The sequence below is a fragment of the Falco rusticolus genome, chromosome 5, assembly GCF_015220075.1.
Source record: "Falco rusticolus isolate bFalRus1 chromosome 5, bFalRus1.pri, whole genome shotgun sequence".
Lineage (NCBI taxonomy): Eukaryota > Metazoa > Chordata > Aves > Falconiformes > Falconidae > Falco > Falco rusticolus.
This window is the reverse complement of record NC_051191.1, coordinates 80,045,486-80,067,408: the sequence shown is the minus strand read 5'-3', so window position 1 is coordinate 80,067,408 and position 21,923 is coordinate 80,045,486. Positions and strand designations below refer to the sequence as shown.

General features: G+C 44.8%; 1 protein-coding gene across 1 annotated transcript in view; it reads left to right on the top strand.

The window, feature by feature from the left end:
- The window catches only part of LOC119147957 (potassium voltage-gated channel subfamily KQT member 1-like), a 510,752-nt gene extending 493,850 nt beyond the window's left edge, over nucleotides 1–16,902 (top strand). Inside the window, exon 17 of the mRNA XM_037387400.1 lies at nucleotides 15,587–16,902. Within this exon, the coding sequence (XP_037243297.1) occupies nucleotides 15,587–15,742 (156 nt within the window). The 3' untranslated portion in view covers nucleotides 15,743–16,902. The remainder of the gene's footprint in view (nucleotides 1–15,586) is intronic.
- The last annotated feature ends 5,021 nt before the right edge of the window (nucleotides 16,903–21,923 follow it).

Below are 21,923 nucleotides of genomic sequence, written 5' to 3'. Positions count from 1 at the left end.
CTCTATTTGCCAAGTCCGTGTAATTCCTTGCGCAGGATATTTTCATAAACGAATACCTCACTAAAGTTGTTTCAAACTTTCAACAAAAAGAAAAAAAAAGTGGCAGGAGCCCAGCACCCAGTGATAACAAACACGTGCAGCTCAACAGAGGGGTGAGCAGCCCCTCGGTGAGAAACCTCTGGGCAGCTACACAGCTATGAGTAACCCCCGCCATGGCCATGCCTTGGCAGTCAGAAGCCATGAGTCAGCCCCCCGCTCCCAAATTATAAGGAGGAGGTTAGCTTAGGAGTCCTTAGGCTTTAAAAATGATAATACATGTGGGATTTTCTTTTTTGCCCGCCTTTTTGATGTCTGGACCTTTGACTATACATTCTGCTCGTGTTTTCCCGTTTCTCTCACCGACCCTGTGGTCCGGCACAAAGTTACATCTTTTTTTCTAACTGCAAGCTGAGGTTCTCATCTAATCACTTCACTCCAGGAGCTGAGGCTTAACAAACAATAAATATCACAAGCCTGGCAAGGAGCTCTGAGAGCCAGCACTGGTGATTGCTGCAATAACAAACTTGGATGTTTATGCAGTGTAGAAAATAGACGCAGTGAGCAAACATGCTTCAGTTTCAAGATATAAATCTTCCCCGTTGTGAGAAATAGCTTCAGAGAGCTGTTTGTTTTAATTAATAGTTGCAGAATGGTGAATAATTGGGATAAAATAACTGGCCCAAACCTTCACCTAAATCCTAGAAGAAAAAAAAAAAATCCAGACATTACAAACTTCTTTTAAGATATGAAATTTCCAGCTAGTTTGTGGCTAAACATTTTCAAGTAAGAACTTATAGCTAGACTGCTGAACCTAGTTTTAAAGAAGTAAGTGTCCTGATTTTAAATCTGGCCATTCATTTAAGTTCCTATATATAGATTTAGGAAACCTAACTTAAGGTTTCATTGCTAAAAAATATACCTTGGCCTCTTTCATAAATATATTTTTATATTCATATATATATAGTGAGAGAGATGTATGCATCTCTAAAATTCCTGGCTTCAGGCCTTGACTTGGCAGTGAAAAGAATATGTGAGGAGGTTTTATGAAAAATAAATCTTTGCATTCCTTTAGCACCTTTCACCTGAGTATCTCAAAGCAGTTTACATCGAGGAAGAATTATGCCATATAGGGAAACATTTTTAGCCCTGCTCAACCCTAGAGGAAAGTGCAGCATTGAGCAGCCCAGTGACTTGTCCCAGGTTGTCATGGTGCATACGATGGGTTTGCTGACCTGGCCCAAGCTAGGGAGTGCCTTTGTCCCCCCTGCCGCTCTCCCCATCGCCTGCTTCTGGCTCCCACCCTCACTGCCCAAATCCAGCGGGGCCACCCTGTGGGCTGCCAATCCTTCTGCTGCCCCGCAGCACCTTCATTTCTCCATGCATTTCTTGCATCCCGTCTGCCTTCGCATACGGGAAAACACAGCCCTGACCCCAAAGAGTTTATGGGGTAAGTGGACACAATTTCATGTGTGGGTGAGAAAGACACTACGAAAGCGGTTGTCTTGCCAACACCCCCTAATCACTTTGCTTACGTGTTTTATGTCTTTCCCTCATTCTTTGTCTTCTTTGTTTATTTAGATTATAAACTCTTCAGGCTGGGGATCCTGTCTCCTTCTTCTGCTTTTACAACACCTACCACAGCGCGGCCTCGAAGCCGGTTGGAGAGCCCCGTGCTGCTACCACAGTACAAACAATAATAAATAAAACCAGGACTGTGAAGAGATTATAATTAGAGCTGTGCAAAACTCAGCAGTTTTGGTTTGCATTGGTTCCTCCCTGCTGAGTCTACATTGTGTTTTGGATTTGTATGCAAAAAACCCAAAGCAAAACTCCCAAAGTGCCAAGAGTGGCCGGGTCTGGGCTCAAAATCGTGCACAAACCAGGGTGTTTTTAATGGTTCCTCCTTGAAATTATAAATCTGCCAAGGCTCAATCCGGGTTTACTGAAAAGTTCTTGAACCTTTGCAGATTCTGGGGGCCAGCCAAGTTTTCGGTTTCATTTAAAAAGTCTCTCTCAGCTCTGCTTAACATACTAATTGCCACACCACGCTGCCCTGTGGCTAACAAGAGGATTTAATCTTCCCTGGCTGCCCGTGCAGACCCACTTATGAGCACCACAGCCAGCTTTAAAACCATATTTCAGATTGCCGTGTTCACTGGTGGTGCTCAACTGCTGCAGGTAAACACAACTGCATCTGAAATCCTGTACTGAGGCATTTGCTCTGCCCTGGGATAACGCAACACAGCTGCCTTCAGCTGAGTAATCCCTTCCCTTGCTTGCCCAAGGGGAGGCCATCGGGAAGGAAGCAATGAGCAGGAGTCTGGGAGGAGGCACGGTGTTTTGGCTGGTAGCACGGATGTGCCACCCCTCACTGTCACCCCCTTGCACACACAGTTCCTGCTTCCCTCTGCCTCTCTTATAAGGGCTGAGGGTAGAGGTGAAGGGCTTCAGACCCAAAATAGCAATGATGCTTACGTGGCCAAGCAGCCTGAGGGTGGTAAGTGGGGTCACCAGGGTTGAAATCAGAGAAGCAGAGAGAGTAACAGCCTCCCCAGACTGGGGGATTCCCTGCACCTGGATGATGTACACAGGGCTCTACCTGGGGCTAGTAAGGTGTAAGAGAACTTTTCAAATAGCTGGCTGCCAATAAATGCATCGTGCAGTATTGCGGATCAAGCCACCTCCACTCCCTGCCTGCGATAAAGGGCATCAGGCAGCCAGTGCAAAGCACCGCGGCTGCTTTGGGCAGGAGGGGAGAGGTGTGGACACCTCCATCACTGCGAGAGGAGAGCAGTGCCTGTTACAGGGCTCGGCACATCGCCCCTACCAGAGCACCCAGCAGCCCAGGGGAGCAGTGACCTCCTGGCTCCTGGCTTGCAGATCTCCCAAACTTCTCCACAAGTGCAAGTGAGGCTGGCTCCTGGGGCTCCTGTGCCAGCTGGCTGTGCAGGACCACGTGCCTTTTTGGCATGTGATAAGTCACAAGTGTTTGACCTAGAGCTGGCTTTTACATCGAAGCATGTCTTCCCTGGCAAAATTTGCAGGATCTGCTGTATTACTAAAAATCATATTGATTTTGATGAACTTTTTAGGAACAATAAGTAAAAACAAGTGAAGATATGAATTGAGGTATTTCAGTGTTTTCAAAATGAAAAGTTGTGGGGGCATGTATTTCGCAGTCTTCTGCAAATTATTAGCAAATAATAAAGGGAAAAGTTTAGATTTAATGGCAAAGAAATTATTAGCTTTTACCCAGCTTTGGCCTGGTCTGGGGGTCTGGAGGATTATTTTTTTTATTTTGAACCTTTTTGCATGATAGAAAATCTACTTCCTTATCAACAGTAATTAAAACCTTAACTCAAATTCCTAGAAAAGAGCAGTTGTGCGCCTTACCCCCTGGTAAGGCATTTCGGTTGGCTCTACCAGAGGTAAGGGAAAGCAGGGTGAAGAACCCCAGCTTTTTTGATGGAGTGCACGGTGCCTCATCTGGGGCACAGCATATGACCCCAATTCTTCCCGTGCAACCTGCAAACAGTAAAAGAGTCATTTAAGCACAGAGGAGGAGGCAGCCATGGCCCCGGGATCCAGGCTGGAGGCAGCTCTCCTACGTGGGTAGTCTTTGCTGTGCTGCACAGCTCTCCCAGGCTTTCTCCTGAGCTCCGCCAAGGCTGGACCCTTGGAGCACAGGGAGGGCAGGAGGGTGCAGCTGGGGCGGGCAGGGCCATGCCTTTCAGCAGCAGCAGGGCTTAGCACGCTCTTTCATCCTGGTTTCAGGGCTGGGCATGCAGTGAAGGAAGCCAAGCACAGTGGTCAGGCAGCCAAAACCAGAGCCTCAATGTCACGGATTCACGGTGATGGTCATTTATGGTTTACACAGTACCAGTGCAGAAAGACAAGCACCCAGTCACAGCTGGGATTTGTAATATGCATTAAAACAGGAAAGTGAAAGCTTTCTAAAGTATTAATTAGCAAAAAGATAGATATCTTTTTTTCCTTCTCACTGATAATTAGTTCCATATGGAGTCAAACAAGCTTGCTCTGAAGGGATGAGGAACACTGCAGAATAACAAATAACCCAGGCATTTTTAAATATGGCTTAGACGTATTAGAGATTATATTGAGTTAGTAGATCAAAGTCATAGTTGATGGTGAGTATAAGTAATGAAAGAGCAAGTAGATGTGAAGCTGAACAATTAAACCTGTGGGGTTCTCAGTAGTCCCAACAGGTACCTATTTTATTAATGAATTTTAGCTTATTGACCTGAAAAAGATGTTTTCTGCCATGCCAGAAAGTTGCATAAAGACCTCCATGGCTTCCCAGTTCTACCTCTAGAACCTCAAAAAAGCCAGCAACCCCATATCTTAATTAAACTGCAGCACCAGTTTAAATTGTTTTACTAAATGCTGGGACAGTGAAATCTCATCAGGCCATTCTCATATTCCTACACCTCAACGTTCATGTTAACACATGTCCCCTTTTATTGCTGTGTTTTTTCTCTGCAATGATATATGAAAAAGAGACATGGAAGAGACAAATGATTGTTTCTCTGAACAAGATCTATAAATACTCTTCTCCCCGGCAGTATTCCCTGCAGTATAAGGCTAAAGAGCTGTAAGAGTGATAGTAGGTATAACCGACTATTTTTTTTTCCCTGTAATTAACAGTGCAGTGCTTTGCAACAGAAAACTGAAGCAGGTTTATGCTGACTTAGCATATGCCTCATGAGGAAGAAATCTATCTGGCAATTATGGCTTTGTGTCTCCCGCCCTGTCTCCTGTTGTTTGTATAAGACACCGGTACTTCTGCCACAGGCTTCTTCATACAGCTGTCCTGTCAATGCCAGCTTTCATAGGTAATCCATCTAGCTCAGCAGAGTTCAAATAAGACACCTCCCTTTCTTTACTTTAATTAATGCTCTATTTGAGTCTCCCCTGGGGATGTAGCCATGCTGATTTTTCAAAATACGTTGTTATTTTTCAAGCACAAAAGAAATGCAAAATGTACACCATTGAGATTCTGAATTTGGAAAATCTGCTTTACTCAGTCTCCTGTTCTCAGACAGTGTTTCAAATGCCATGGACATCTCTTTAGCTACAGAGCATATTATGCAATTAATTCTCTAGCTTGGGAAGGAGAAGAAGATAAATCCAGCCAAATTCATTCTCCCTGTGATGTTCTGAATCCAGTTACTGTAGCTATAGCCAGTTTATGCGCTGATTTACATTGTCACACCCCACGTATTGCTCAGACCTTTCCAGGTGCTGAGCAATCTCAGCTCGAGTCACGAACCATTTCTTGCTGAGCAGTTGCTTTTCCGGCACAATTTATGCCTGTGGCTTTTGCTGATCTGGGACCAAATGCTGTGGCTTGGTGTGACTGAACAGACAGACAGACAGACACCCTTAATGTCAGGTCACTGTGCCTGCAAAACCGGACAAGACAGTCCAGAGTCCACCCACTCGCCGGGACTTTCAAGAATTCATTAAAAATATGTGTGTTAGTGCTGCTAATCAGGTCTGCTATACACAAGCAAGCTAGTAAAATCCCTCAAATGACAGATAAGCCAGACAGGCTAAAACCAAAGGGTTCAGCAAAGCATGTTTCAATCAGTAACAGTCAAGAACTGCTACACCCCCGATCAGCACTGCCTGATAATATTTTACTTGCTCTGGGTTTCTGTATTTTAATGAGCAAACAGTGGTGTTTTGTAATCCTCATGATTTAAATACATGACACCACATCGCGCTTCTGTAGCTTCTTCCTCAAATTGCACGGTGTGTGTTAAGCAAGGCTTGCGGCATCCTTCAAAGGGTGTGGGAGTTTCAGTGAACTTGTTACATAAAGGTGTCCCTAGAGACTCGTCCCATGCAGAGTCGAGAAGAAATAAGGGCAGAAGTTTTCATTCACCCTTTTCAACAGTGCACAGTACAAATGTATGGTTTTCACTTTCCCTTAGATCAAGCTTACTTCATCACTTTTACTGAAATAGGGCACATCAAAATGAGTGACCAGGCACAGGTTCGCCTGGAATAACGAAAGGCATGTCGTAGGCTTCATTTCCTGACATCAGCACAAATTCGTGCACAGCCCAGCCCTTAGTTTTGCTACATACAGGGTCTGGCTGAAATGCTGTGAAGATTCTCTCGCAGAGCTGAAAACAGAAGCCCAGATGGTGGTCTCCCAGTGACACCCTCTGATCTCCAGACAATCATCTTTTTGCTTCCCAACTATTTTTTTTTCCCCTGCCATGACCACCATGCCACACTTCCAGCCTTGCCCTGCCATGTCCACGTCAACCCTCAAAAAGCCAATGGTAGGAAAGACAAAGGAGCACCACCGTCTTCTCTCCTCCTGTCTGCTTCCAACAGGGACTGATCTTTTTTCCAGTACAGCATCCTTCTTTCCTACAGCAAACATTTCAGTCCCTATTTTAGATTACTCTTATCTTTTGTAGGTTTGTGTCTTCCCTTTTTGTATCAAGACTCAAACCTATCCAATTTGTGATTTCATGTCAGAAAGATAAGAAATGGCCGATTATTTGATCCTTGTGGTTAACAAACTTTGAGGAGGCTCATCCAGGAGGTGACTTGTCCTCAATGCAAGAAGGCTGTGCTGGGGAGTAGGCTGGATTCAGGTTTACGAGACTTGGGTTTATGAAGTGCTGGTCTAGTCCTACAAGAACTGCCTGGAACTTTTCTAGTACCTACATGTCTTGCTATCTAGATCACCATCACCATAATGCCAGCGCTCCTCCCAATAATAACACTCCCTCCCTCCCTTTCTCTTTGCCTTTCATGCCAATCTATAAGATGGACTGATAAATTGAAGTAAAGCTTTGGGTGTGTGAGTGTCAATGGAGGGCAGCTGTGTATCAGTACCTGTAATAAAGTATACAAAGCTACCTCGTCGTACACAGTCTATCAGCTGTGCTAACTAGATGCTGCCTTAGCCAGGTGCCAGGTCAATGGGCTTGGATTAAGGGAATTCGCTCACTGATTTCAGTATCGGTAAGTAATCCTTGCAGCTAAGCCAAGGAGAAACAAACCAGCTGCAGCACAGTCCGAAGTGTCCTCCCCATTACAGGACCTGGTGAAGCCTATCTACCCATGAGGCTGGTGGGGTTAGATTTTGCTTTCATGGAGGAGGATTTAATAGAGCTCAAAAAAGCAAAAGTAAAGGCAAAATAATCAGAGCATAGAAGGCTCGATACCATCTCTTCAAAGGGTTAGGTGAGGCGCAAACACTGAGTTCATCACACCCATCTGAAACGCTGAGCTTATCGCATCCATCTAGTGTAAAGACTAAGGTCACTTCTTTCTCAGTGTTCCTTTGGCACCACTTAAATACTCAGTGCTGCATTTTCTTTTTCGTGTTTCTCTCTGTCCAGTATGGTTTAGCGATTTAAAAATTAAATTAAATTAATCAGCATCTTGGAGCGTAAGTTCCAAGGCTGCTTTATTGTGAAATTAGGGTGTGACTCACAGTAGCTGCATATCCACCTTTGAGGCTGGACTAGCTTTGTTATTTTTGTGTGTTGTTTCTTTCCATGCTGGTTTTGCAGCAGGACTTGTAGCCACACAATATAAGGAGCTGAGAAATGGCAGTGCGTCATCCAGGGTGTGGCTGAGGAGCGATGTCGCAAAGAGAGATGGCAAGATTACAGGGAGGATCTGAGCAGGATCTGGAGGAGGGTGAAGATTGAAACGTCCTGCAACAACAAAAATAACCATTTATGTATGTAAATCAGGAGTAAGAGAGTTCTGCAAAGTCTGATTTACCTACCAGGGGAAAATCAGGGGGAAAAACCAAACCTTTCAAAGCACCGGCTGCAAATAGACACACAGGTGCATGTGCAAATAGCTAAAATGAGACAAACTCCAGCAGCAGTTACTCACCGCCAGCAGCCAAGCGCTGCTGCACCACGGTGGCTGTGGAAAGTTACTGTGCTGTCCACTCAAAGTGTGTCACCACTCGAATTTCTTCAGCTAGCAACAAGTACTTCTGGGAGCAGTAGAAATTATGCTGCCTGGTTTCCTGTGGCTCTGTATTTTGTGGTTGATTATCCGAGGCTAATAAGGGGCAAGAGCTGAATAAAGCTTTTCCTGTGGTCAGGGCATCCTGTGTGGATTCTCCGGGGTCTAATAAAACAGTTCACCTTCCTCTTCTGCCCTTCCTTCAATGAGGCACTAATTTGGATGTCTGTCTTCTGCACAAGTACCGGTCTTTCAGAAATTTGTCCAAACTTTTTATCTGTATGGACTCTGTCTCTCTGGTAAATGTGTCTGAAGCTGGCCAGCTTACTCCAAAGCTGCTGTGGCAACGTATACACAGATACACCATCAGCTAAACCTCACTTGCTTAGGAAGCCAGGATTCATTTAAAAATAAAATAAAATCACACCTTCCCTGAAGCAGTGACACTGCTAACATAATCTGCGTACTGACCAGGCCTGCTTTAGCAACCCAGGGCTGAAGTCTTGACAGTTACTTAGTGATTAAGCAAATGGCATCTTACACCAGAAGCAGCAACCATGGACACAGGTCTTGCTGCAGAGGTTCCTCAGTGCAACTGTGGCATGGGAAATATAAAAATATAATGCTCACCAAAAGGGTACTGACAGGAAATACCCCGGGAACTAAGTGCAGAGGGATAGACGTTTGTGTTTTCATTTAAACAGGAAAGGTAGATGGAAAACAAAATAAATGAAGCTATACTTAAAATAAAGATTACTATATACTAGGCCACCAAAGGTTATAACACCTGACCTAAGAATGGGTGGGGATGTTTGGGATAAAGGAAGGGAGGCCTGGAAAATTGTGGACTTATCTAGATAAGTTTCATGGAATGAAAATAAACAACTGATATCTGCTAAGGGCTACACGGAATAAGTCAAACAAGGCTGTTGGTTTATATATATTTTGATGTTCATGGAGAATTGGGTCTGCCAGAAGAACAGGCTGTCATGGAGGTGAGGTTTGTGTAGCTTCTACTCATGTATCTGCTTACTGGACCTTTGAGGTTAGTGGCAAAAGCTCCCATTGACGGAAGCTGGTCTTTCTGCACTGTTTGCACCCTCAGCAGAATGAAGCGAGGAGCTGCATGGCTCAGTGTTGGGGCAAGGAGTGCTGGCAGTTGGCTATGAGACATTGACATACCACAGTGAGATGTTTCCCTGTGTGCGTGCCACCTGGCAACCTTGCTTTGGGATACAGCATCGGTTTAGGATTGAGGCCAATTCCAAATCTGTTACAACTCATCCCAACACCAGTCAGTTAATGGAAGCCTGTTCATCAAAGCCCTCTTCTTGTTGTTGTTGTTGTTGTTTTTAGAGGAGAGAGAAGCTGCTAGTTCTCTGCTGGTGTGAATGCCAAAGTCACTTCATGAGACTCCTCAGAGACTTAAAAAATGCTGGTGTAGGTATATTTTTGTGCAGATGCGTGTATGAGTACTTTAGGAGACTCCAAAAGCTTATCCTGAAAGGTATAGTCTTGCACACTGTTGACCATTCTGGCTCCAGTCCAGCAAAGCACTTAAATATTTGGTGAACTCAGCAAGGCTCTTCACATGCTTCAAGCTAACACATCCATAAGCACTTTGTTGGACCAAGCTCACAGAGGCTGCACTAGAGCCGCACCTTGCACAAGAGAGATCTTTCCAAACTAGTTGCGGTATCTATGGCTGGTGTGACTATTTGCTTCCTCACAGACAGCTACCAATAGGCTACATCAACATGTGCATTGTCTGGCCATGCTAAAAAAAAAAAAAAAAAAATTCAGTGGCTTCAGCATTTCACCTTGGTGAAATTTCTCTACCAGGCGACAAGCAAGGTGAGAAGGAGCCAGCTTTGCATGCGGTGCTGTAGAGAAAAGATTTCCCTCCCCAGAATCAGCAGTCCCTGGACAGCAATAAATCCACTCAGGGACATGCTAAAAAATAAAGCTATTCCTAAAATAAACAATTCAGACCAAACTGTATGCTAGGCAATTACTAAGTTTGAATAATTGGGTGTATGCAGAGAGAAGCTACAAGACCAGATGTGCAATATAAAGCTAAACATAGGCTTTACAGGATCTAATCAAATCAGTCCACCATCTGGTATGAGAAGAAAAATCGTGTGACAGCCTTGGTCAACAGGAGAAAATGGCACAAATTTCTGGATAACAAGCTTAAGCTAAATCAATATGTTACACGAGCCAGAAATGGACGCATCCATAAAATGGATTGCAACTAGTTCAGCACATCTGATTTTACTAAATACCATTTTCTACTATGAACTAGACCTTAGGTGACCTATCACAGATAACAAGCTGGGAATATTTGGAAATAAGTACGTGCAGGTAGAATAGCTCATGGCAGACAAAGGTTCACATGCATTCTTCTCTCCACACAAAATAAATCCTACCCATCAGATGACTCTTTTTCAAGCAGTTGGTGTTAAAGCCCTCAAATCAAGTGTTTCTAAGCCAGATCTGCAGTGAGTGGATCCTGCTTCATTTTAGCTACCTTGGGAGCCAGGACCTGTAGCAAGGGCTGGAAACAGAGGAAACTGGAGTGGTGGGGGGTGGGTGGTATGACTACGTGGTGGTAAACGTGTCAGCCCAGAGTTGGACCAAGAAGGAGTGTTCAGTGGGCTGAGCTGAGGACTCTGGTGGTTTGGAAACCCTGGGCTGCGATGTTGTATTTGTATGGCCACGGCAGCTCTGGCCCCAGATGTGGTTGACTTTGCAGTGTCAGTGGAAATATCTGGAAAATATCACATAACACCTTGCAGAGACTCTGTGAATGCCCTTGCTTGCCTCCGGTGGCCCACTATGCTTTGGTGGCTTTTGGTCATGTGTACTTAGGTGTGCACTTTGTTGTGGGATGAGGGCTACATGTCGAGGAGAGGAAGCCTGGATGTCTTGTGGGGCTTCCAGAATCAAAACACCCATTGTACAGTGACTTTGATAGCAGGGGCTCAAAGATGCAGTGGCTTTTTCCAGTCCCCACCCCGCCATGACACCTTGGGCTGTCCTGTGGGCACAGCTTCATAGTTTTTCCCACTTGAGTGAAGCAAACAGGAAGACAAAGTCAATCCAGCTTAACCAAAAGCAGAACTTGCTGTTGCTCCATGACATTTTGATTGGTAACACAATTTGGGCTGTCTTCTCTCCCTCCTCCATTTCGTGCTGCATCCCTGGTACCAGCAGCCCAGACATGTTGCAGACAACTGCACAAAGGCTGTACAGCTCAGCCATTTTGATCAGTTTATGTAGGACCTCTATAGGCATAGCCTTAAGGAGGTGACAGCAACTTTATTTGATTTATGGGGTTTAGCTTTTGATACAAAGCTCCACCTACTTAGCAACATATGAGCATGTTTGTGGGTTTACAGATTTACTTCAGTGCTCCAGCAGACCATCTTCCCGTTCTGCTACTCCTCTGGAAATAGTCCAAGTCAGTGTGTTGTGCACATAATTGATACTTGCTTTCCCAGCCTCCAGAAATCATATTAAAAAGATAGACAAAAATGGGGATGGGGGGGGGGGGGGGGGGGCGCGTTTTTCTGGCTTAAAGTAAGAGGATTTGGGGGAGACCATGTGGCTAACCAACTGAGTTTTCCACACATGCGTTTTGTTTATGGTGTGCATGTGCAAAACATGTCAGGAAAAAGCTCTCAGGGGAGCTAGGAATCTGTCCAGCATGCGGCAAATCCCCAGCACAATCCAGCCCTCCTCTCCCATGCCGCTGCCACTCCTAGGGTCCCCTTCCCCACTGAGGAAGGAGCCCACCGAGGTAAAAAGAGGTATTTAGAGATGCCGGCTTTCACAAACAGAGGCTCAAAAGCAACATCAAACAGCACATAGGTACTGAAAGCCAACCTGGCGGTCCAGGTGAAGGGCAGGGATACCCTGCATCCCAGAGGCTGAGTGACCCAGTTCCCCTTCATGCTTGCTGTGACTCACTGGAGCTGGCTGCAAGACATTTTCTTTGTCTAACAGCCCTGCATGTCACCATGGAGTCCAGCCCCCTTTCATGGGGGGATGTTAAAATGAATATATATTTCAACACTCCTTCAGCTCACCTCATAGCCCCAATAACAACAGTGTAATATTTTAAACTGCTTTTGCAAGTCTCCTTTCTACAGGGCAGTTGAAAGGATATAAAAGCATTTTAACAATTTTATAGATTGTCTCCGGAGCGCTTTTGTGATGTGGGAGAACAGAAGTTTTGTTGCCATTTGCCCGTGGACAGCTGCCAAACTCACCTGTCTCCACTGAGCCTGTGAGGGCCATATCACATCTCTCTGGAAACTGCAGCCAGCCCTGGATGGCTTCTCACTTTACTCAGCTGAAAAACACGTTGCACAATTTAACCCTTTGCCCACATGCTTGCCTGGGTGCGTTGCTCAAAACGGGCAATTTGTTCGGTTTGGGCTTAAGGAAAGTAATAGCTGCTGGGTGGTTTTGGAGAAACCTAAAACCAGGACTGTTTTGTGAAAAGCTTTCACCCATGTGAAAAGTCTTCTAACCCTGCGAGTCATCCTACTGACTTCAGTGAAGCCTTGAAGTGCCCACAGCTCTCCTTTTGTCACTCCTTAATCACAGCTAACCAGCCTCTAAATCTGACCCCTTTTTAATAGGCTCCGATTTGACGAGGTACTTAAGAATTTGTCTTTCTGACCGAAGCTTTACCATTCTAGTTGCATGTTGAAAGTAAGGCATATTTTTAGAGCACCTGAATCCAGAAAGTGGTGGCTTGAGCCTGTGTATAAAATACAAAGCTAAGGATTAGGAGAGATCTGCCACTGGCCACATCTTCTTCTGGACTGCTTAATTTTGCAGGATCCTGCTTCTAATTTCAAAAATTATCATTAAAACCTTCCCATGTACACAGTTGACACAGGACAACTGAGCAGCTTCGTTTGTTAATGTTCAGGCAATGTATGCAGATCCCTGTGTGGCAGGTGTGACAGAAGTGTAATCTACTCCCTTATGTATGAATTTCTCATTTTCCCTCCCTACAAATGAATATTTATATTTTCCACCCCCCTCTTCTCCTGGAAAGAAAAGTGCCTAAAATTATTCCCCATCACATTCTTTCACCGAGCTGGCAAAATACAGAGAAATACAGCAAGTTTAAATGATATAGAATATGCAGGCATAGCTTATCTAAGATGAAGCATGCAGATCAAAATCAACAAAGCCTCACAAAAGAAAGCCCCAGAAGATCTTTCATCTGCCTGATCCCAATTCCCTGCCTACACTTCTTTTTACCCTACTCTAATGTATTAGTTCTGCTTTAGTTTCTGCTCCGTGCAACATTTCTGCTTAAGAAAGATTCTGTTGAGTCATTACCAGCATCAGCCAAACAGGCTTTTCAAGAATGGAGGCGAAAATAAAGGCTGTGGTTTTTAAATTAATTCCATGCTGCTTAACCCTTAAACCACTAGTGACTTCCAGACTTCCAACCAAGTTAATGCTGAGCAGAGTATGTAGCTGTGGTTCCCAAGATGAGAGCACTGTCAGTGCTGCTGTCTGTGACCACACCAGAGGCAGAGACCTGCCCCAGCAGCACCGACCACTCTCTCCCAGCAGCTCGTCAGGTATGGGAAAAGGCAGAGATGTTCCTGGCAGCGTGGGGTCAGGCTGGCCGGGAGGTGGCTGCATCTCTACCAGACACAGCCTTTGCCAGTTCCCTTCTGCTCGATCAAAGAGCATCAGTATCTACCCGAGTTGCTGTTCAGCTGTGACTCATCCCAAAACCAGGCTTGGCAGCACTGTCCCACACCTGGGTGGGCTGCAGTGAGCAGTCTCCATCCTCCCGCGCCCACACACCAGGTCACTGCTCAGGCAGTGCTGGCCATGCACTTGAAAGCAGAAATCATAGTAAAGGGCTATGCTGCCTCACTCATGCTCTAAATACTCCCTCCTTGCTTCTTGAAAATACTGCCCCAGATAACCCGCACCCACTCCGTAGCAGAGGCAGGGAGAAGGGCTTTTCTACTAGAAGACAGTAGCCATGAAAGTAGGAATGAGAGGTGAGCACATCTCTCCCACCGTGAGCTGGGAGAGATACTCCACTCCTCCTTCCCCCCAGTAGGCTGTATACAGGAGACAATAATGGTTGCCAAAATGATACAACTTCAATAAGCTCCTGGTACCTTGAGGTTTGAGGGGCCCCCAGAGGAGCCGACACTTGGAGTGAGAAAAGGCAGAGGAGGGGAAAGCGGATAAGGATTTTCTTTGCCTTAGTTTTTAAAGCAATCTCAGCTTGCTAAACTTTCAGTCCATGCTGTGAATGACTATTTTCAGTTATCTTTGCACAGAAAAAGGCTGAAATCCTTCTCTCTCTCATTCTCTCTGTCTCCCTTTTTAATGAAAGCTCAGTTTAGATCTGATATCACTTTAAAAGGTTTGCTATCAAAGTTTATTAGACCCACTGGGACAGATCACGGTTTTCAGAGGCTCAGAGTTTCACAGCAGATAACTGTAAAGTGAACCATCCAATGTTCTTCAAAATGCTCATTTTTCTTGAGCTCATCTATTACACAAAGCTGCACTGTATTCAAGCATCATTAGAAGCGTTCCCAGTTGCTTACATGATGCTGGCCATAGTTTTGCCGTTAGAGCAAGCTGGAGCAGTCGGCCAACCCCAGCCTGTCCCACAGCCTGATGCTAAGGGGAGCTGGATGCCACTTGCAGTGAAGGGAAGCCCTGCCCACACAGTGGGATAATGTCTGCTCAGCACTCCTAGAAAAGGCCAGAATTTCAAACAAGCAGTAAGATGTATGAGAGCAGTCTCCCTTTAAAAATCCAGATTTGCCTTTCCCTGCTTAAAAATAACTAGGACAGGCGACTCTGCTGAGGGACTATGCCTGAGAAATTTCAGCTGGAAAGCAAAGAAACAAGAGGAGGGATTAACATGTCAAGCTTCCTATAGAGCAGTTGTTCTTTTTTTTTAACGAAGTCATTGGTATTATTATGTGGTTTTTAGTAGGCTATCCTCCTAACAATGCATGGGAATAAACACCATATCTGGTGGGATCTCTGACTGTAACATGTATCATGGAGGCATCTATTTACAGTGCGAAGGGAGGGGAGCTATTTCATTTCCCAAGACAGTCATGGAAAGCATGATGTCCTGCAACTAAGGGTGGTGAAGCACTGGGAGAGGTAGTGGGAAAAAAACATTCACGATAAACCGAAGAGTAAAAGGGAGTTTCAGGGCAGATATTTACAGGATGTATCATCACTGGAAGAATTTGGCAAACCTGAGAAGAGGCTGAGAGACAAAATGGCTGACTCAAGCAGTCCAGTCCTCGGGCCATCAGTGTCCTGTCCTGCTGCCACTTCACATGGCTTTACACCTTTCCCTGTGATTTCATAATGTCATTCAATCTTTCCAGAGCAACAGGCTGGAAAAACCTCAGTGGAGCTGGTGGTTCTTGGATGCCCATGCTCCCTGCCAGGCTTTATCCATCCAGAGCTTTTGGCCAGCGAATGCCTCTCACCAGCAGTATGTACAACCATTTGACAGCTCGTCTGCTTTCTGATTCCTTAACAGGTCACACAGATGGACCAGAAGCTAGATGACATCCTGAACACCCTCCAGGCTCAGTTTGGGGATCAGCCACACGCACAGATGTCAGGGCCAGCCACCCCACCCATCAGACAGCTACAGACAACCTCGGATTCCCCCCCAGTGAACCAGAAAAATTGAAAGCCAGAGGACAGCCACATGTCCCTCTCTCATTCTTCTATGTCCGATTATTTTCAAGCCTTGATGCCTCAGGATTTGACAGTGTCATGGGTGAAATGAAATATTCTGCTGTAGTAGATTAAAAAATGACAAGCGGCGAGAAGCCAGCCCCAACCCTAGGAGAGCACAGAAGTTTTGCACCTGTTTCATTAGCCATCATTAGCTAACCTCTGCCAGCCTCTGGCGGTCCCGTGCAGCTAGCCCCATGTAGGCTGGCTGCACACGCACAGGGCGTGCTGTTGAGGTAAGCATCCGAGCAGGGGTTAGGATGACCCATCCGTGGGCACGGAAGGGGAAAAGGACTGGATTTTTGGCATTTAATCACTAAGTTTAATGCTCACAGCATGCCCAAAAGGGGGAAAAGAGCCAGCATTTGAACATGAAACAAATGGAAATCAGTGAACAGGAAAATTAAACAGCATGTTTTGACTTCTACCAAGCAGTGAGGATCATAAGAAGGGCAGATTTATATGCTAGTGCGAATGACAAAGTAAAGACAACAGGCTACTGATTAAAAATATGGAAGTGTACACAGGCTGGTTGACATATGAAAGACTGAAGCAAAGACTTCAGCTAATTAAAGCAAAGGGTTGCAAATGAGATGAGATGCATGTTGGAACAGACAGGCAAGAGAGATAGTATCTGCGTAGGCTTACTGCACAAGAACACTGTAATAGCTATCAGCTACGCTGATGACTGTTATGCAAAATGTTCTCAAGCTTTTACCTTCATTCAGCAGTGGTTGTTGACTGCAGTTGCCTTAATTTTAACCTAAGAAACTCGCACGGTAATTGGTTGTGAAATATCTGTAAAGCTCGGTTCAAGTCACTGAGTAACTGGGTGCTGCAGGAGGGCTGCAGCTGTGATTGAGAATGGCAGCTTTCTTAAAGAAAACAGAAATACACATACCATTGATGAAAGTTAATCGCTGTTTAAATAAACTGCTGTATGTAATTTTAAATGCTAGGGTGTGTTTTTTTTACTTGTAATCTGGTTGTAAATTGAGTGCATATGCTGGCTGATACACTGTCACTGTGAAATGGATCTTACCTGGCACTCCAGAAAAGGGATGATATAACATTGTTGCTAAATATGTAAATAATAAACCGAGCTAAAAAGGGTGCAGTTTTATTTACTCAAATCTTTTTAATATATTTGCATAACCAACCATTTGAATGAGCAGAACTCTGCAGAGCAAAGACCTGATTCCTGGGAAATCCTAAATATATTCTATTCCCACTCATATCCATGGAAGCAAAGCTGCACTGCATTTAAAAGCAACCTGAAAGACTGGTCCCTTAATAAGCATTTATTTGGACCAATGACTGGTCCATTTCAATGTAATCAAATTAGCTTCTAACTATTACCTGTCCCTTTAAAATTCTTTCCCAGGTTTGTGTGTCTGGGAATTCAAGCTTGGAAAGAGCACAATGAGACTGATTCCAATCTTTAGATTGCAGGCGCGTCTTAGACAGAATATTAATGATGTGTGAGAGGCAATAAAAAAAAAAAAAAAAGCAATGTGGTTTTAATTAAATCAGCTGACAAGCCGCCGTTCCATCTTGTCTGATTACTACAGAGTTACTGAACATGACCAAATACAGCATGTAACATGGGAAAACGGTAAATAATCATTGTCAGAGCAGAGTTGCTCCTGACTTTCAGTCAGGGTCATGAGCTTCTGCGATGGTCCTCACTGACTCTGGCCACTCACAGCTAAACGGACAACTGGACACCAAAGGTAGGTACCGTTTCATCAGCCAGAGGTAAAAAATCTCCATGGAGATCCTGTTGCCACAGAGGTTCAGAAGACAAGCCGTGCAGCTTTCACCAGAAGGGCTCAGGGACTTCTGTGGCCAACACAAGGTGAAACTTCCTTGTTGTACACTGCAGATGTTTGTGTGAGAAGAATGCGTGGTCACTTTTGGTGATCCAAGGAATGCAACAGTATTTTACTTACTAATGAATCTCAATAGCAGTGTTAAAGCACTACACGTACAGTTAACACCTACTACGCTGAAGTGCCTGGAAAACACACCAAACACCCTTCCCCAGAAAATTCAGTTAAATAAAATACAGGTGGTCTCAGCTACAGAGTGTCAGAAGGGATGAGTGGGTAGGAGGAAAAGATGAAGAGGCACATAGTGGTCCCTTTAGAAAAAAATAATGTGTGTGTGTTCACATGTCTGTTTTTTTAAAAACACAAGCCAAAGTATCCCCAGGAAGACTTTGGTGAGGCCAGAGCCTAAGCCGTTAAGGGTCTGACATTCCAGCAGTGCTGGCCATACATCCACTTCCCAGCTGGCCACTGCAAACACTGCAGTGTGGCACAACATGTAGAGACAGCACCGTCAACACGTGACTGCGACCTTCGCTATTGCCACAACGGAGAGATAAGGGTGTGGTCTGAACAAATTGCAGTGAGGAAGGAAGAAGACTGGTGAGAGACACCCATTTTCATACCACATGATGAGATTAATGGTAAAAATATAAAAGCAATGTAGCTCAGTCTTACTTAAGTAAACCTCCACACCCACAGCTAAGACAAGTTTTGCCATCTAGCAAAATCTTTCTGGTTGCCCAGGGATAAAAGTATCCTGGAGTAGCACTGATGTGACCATGTGGTAATACTACCTGACCCTTCTTCTGAGATGAGATAGTTTTGCACAGTGAACAGGCTGCATATTAATACATTTGCATGTCATGAGTGTTTTGAGTGCCCCTCTACCAAGGTGCTATCAGCAAACATTCAGCAGCAAGCTACGATTTCCCAGGGCAAGAACTGGCTTCTACTCAGTGTGTTTTTGTCAGGCATTACCATCCGCTAAGCAAGCAGTAATAGCATCAGATCTAGATAATTGTGTATGTAGAAACAATGAAATGGAAAGAGTAGGGAAGAAGCATAGGGATGAGCCTCAGGAAACTCCAAAGTGCTGAGGAGTCCCCTTGCAATCACAAGTCCTGTGAAGTCATGCGATGATCTAGTCCATCAAGGAACAGCATCAGAAGACCATCAGGTGCACCATATCAGGTTTTGTTAACTTTGCTAAGTGTAGTACGGATTTGTTGGATGAAACACCACCAAAAGTGTCTTCTGGAAGAGTTCGAAGGGAAACTTTCCATAATTCTTGCATGTGATTGGAAAAAAAATAATTTTTCATAAAAATTACATGCTCCCACAGTTTACTTCCTTGATCCAACTACCTGACTTGCCTGAGCTTCCCCTGACAGGCTGGAATCCTCCAGGGAATAAATATGCAGCATAGCTGCAGAGGAAAGTTTGACTCCTACATGTGCCATTATTTAAACAGTTATGTGAAATCCTGTTGGAAGATTATTAGCAAAGGTCTTGTCCAAAACTCTGACTTCTCTCAGGTTCATTAAAAAGAAGAGAGCAAAGGTGGATTCTGCCTGTGCATTATCTTTCTGAAATTTTTATCATAGAACCCTAGAATGGTTTGGTTGGCAAGGACCTTTAAAGATATCTAAACCAACACCCCTGCCATAGGCAGGGAGATCTTTCACTAGATCAGGTTGCTGAAAGCCCTGTCCAACCTGACTTTGAACACTTCCAATGATGGGGCATCCACAACTTCCTTACAATCTAAATCTATCCTCTTTCCGTTTAAAGCTATTACCCCTTGTCCTGTTACTACGGGCCCTGGTAAAAATCTGTCCCCATGCTTCTTATAAGACCCCTTTATCTACTGAAAGGCCACAATAAGGTCTTTCCGGAGAATTCTCTTCTCCAGGCTGAACAACCCCAACTCTCTCAGACTTTGTCCATAGGACAGGTGTTCCAGCCCTCTGACCATTTTTTGTGGCCCTTCTCTGAACTCCCCTTAGTCCATATTTTTCTTGTACTGGGGGCCCCAGTGCTAGATGCAGCACTCCAGATGGGGTCTCAGAAGAGCAGAGCAGAGGGGGTGAATCACCTCCCTTGACCTGCTGGCCGTGCTTCTTTTTATGCAGCCTAGAATTTCTGGGCTGCAAGCACACAGTGCTGGCTCACATCCAATTTTACATGCACCAGTATGCCCAAGTCCTTCTCCACAGAGCTGGTCTCAGTCAATTCATCACCCAGTCCATACTGGTGCTGAGGATTAGCCCAATACATGTGCAGGACCTTGTACTTGGCATTGGTGGACTTCATGAGGTTCACATGGGACCACTCCTCAAGCCTGTCAAGGCCCTTCTGGATGGCATCCCTTCCCTCAAGCGTATCAACAGCACCACCCTAACCCTAACCCTAACCCTAACCCTGGTGTGATCCACAAACTTGCTAAGGGTGCACTCAATCCCACTATGTCATTAGTGAAGATGTTAAATAGTATTGGTCCCAATACAGACTCTTGAGGGACATCACTCATCACCAATTTCCACTCCAACATTGAGCTGTTAACTGAAACTCTGGATGCAACCATCCAGCCAATTCCTTATCCTAATATTCCATCCATATCTCTCCAATTTACAGGTAGGAAAGTTATGGGGGAGCCTCCATTGTAGAGGACCACTAGATTAGTCAGGCATGATTTGCCCTTGGTGAAGCCACGTTGGCTGTCTCTAACCTCCTCCTTGTCTTCCATATGCTTCAATATAACTTCCAGGAGAATCTGTTCCATGATTTTACTGGGCACTAAGGTGAGGCTGACTGGTCAGCAGTTCTCAGGGTCCTCCATATTTCCCTTTGTAAAAGTGGATGTGAAATCAAGTGTTCACTCTCAGTGGTGGCTCTAACATGACACCAAATTACAGAAAATATTGCCAGGGAAGTCCCTTTGTGTGGTTTCATTTCTATTTCTACTAACATTACTGCACTGATATTTATCCTATTAACTTCTCCATGACGGGATTCCAGCAGACACATCACACCCAGCTGCTGAACAGAGTACATTCAGCAAGCTCATTCCTACAGCAGCTCTTCTCACAATAACACCATGAATTAACGTAGCCCAATGAAGTTATCTGCACTGTGCAGCCAGGTCTGCAATGGTCCCACATTGTCTTTTAAGTCAGAACAGAAGCACAGACCAGGTGGCCAAGGTCTCTCAAGGCCACAGTATCAGCAGGGGTGGCTGTCAGGAATGCGGTTTACCAATGCATCAAAAGACAGGAGTACAGGAGATCAAGTGAAGATTAGCTATTTATTTTCAAAAAGATCACGTTTTTCTACCTGATCCAATTTCACTGTGAAGATACATGGTGTCCTCCCTTACTAAAGACACTGACACCAACCAAAACACGATTTTCCACATTCCTTCCAATAATGCATGGCATCCTGAAGCCTGCTGTCTGCCCATGATGATGGAAGATGCTCAGAAGTCATTACAACAAAGCCTGAGGGAATTATTTTCTCATTTCCATAATTACACAGTCAGTAATATTATCATGAACCAATCTTATCTTCAAAATGTATATCCAGATCTCTAATGATGATATTTCTGAAGTGTTGTGTGGGATTAAAGTACTTCTTATGATAAGGCCGCAGCAGTGAGGGAGATAAAAAGTTCAGCTTCATCAGCTGGGGGCTTTCACTCCTGAGAAAAGGTGACTGTGCCCCCAAAACAACCGATATGGCTCACAGACCAGAAATCTGCCTCATCTGGAACACTCTCTCCATCTCTGGAGAGTAGAAAGTGGGAAAAGACTCTTCAGCCACAGCTGTCCATTTCAGAAACTGGAGGTTCTCCATCCACCTGCCTGGTCCTGGCACCACCAGAGAAGCCTGCTGGAAGTCCCTCTCACCTCTGTAGGGCCATGACTAAGCTTCCAGCTCACTAGCTATGGAGAATGAGCAGGATCCCTTTGGTGCCTCTTTTCCCAGTACCTCAAGTAGTTTTTCTCTTCTCACTGACGTTTCAAACCTAAGCCATGAAGGATCTGCATTGATAAATGTATTCAGGGCGTGCTGTATCTCATGGAGCCCTGAACAGCAGGGCTCGCTCAGTACTCTTCCCAACAGTCTGAACAACATGTCTAAAAAAGAAAGGCATGTTTTAGGGTCTAAAATGGCATTGGGTGAAGAATCTTAATCATCATAATGGCATTTTTTAGTATTCTGAAGGAGTACATGCTAAAATCATTGTAATGGTCCAGGAGAAGTATGGTGAAGGGCCTGGGTGGAGACCTCTCTCAGGCATCA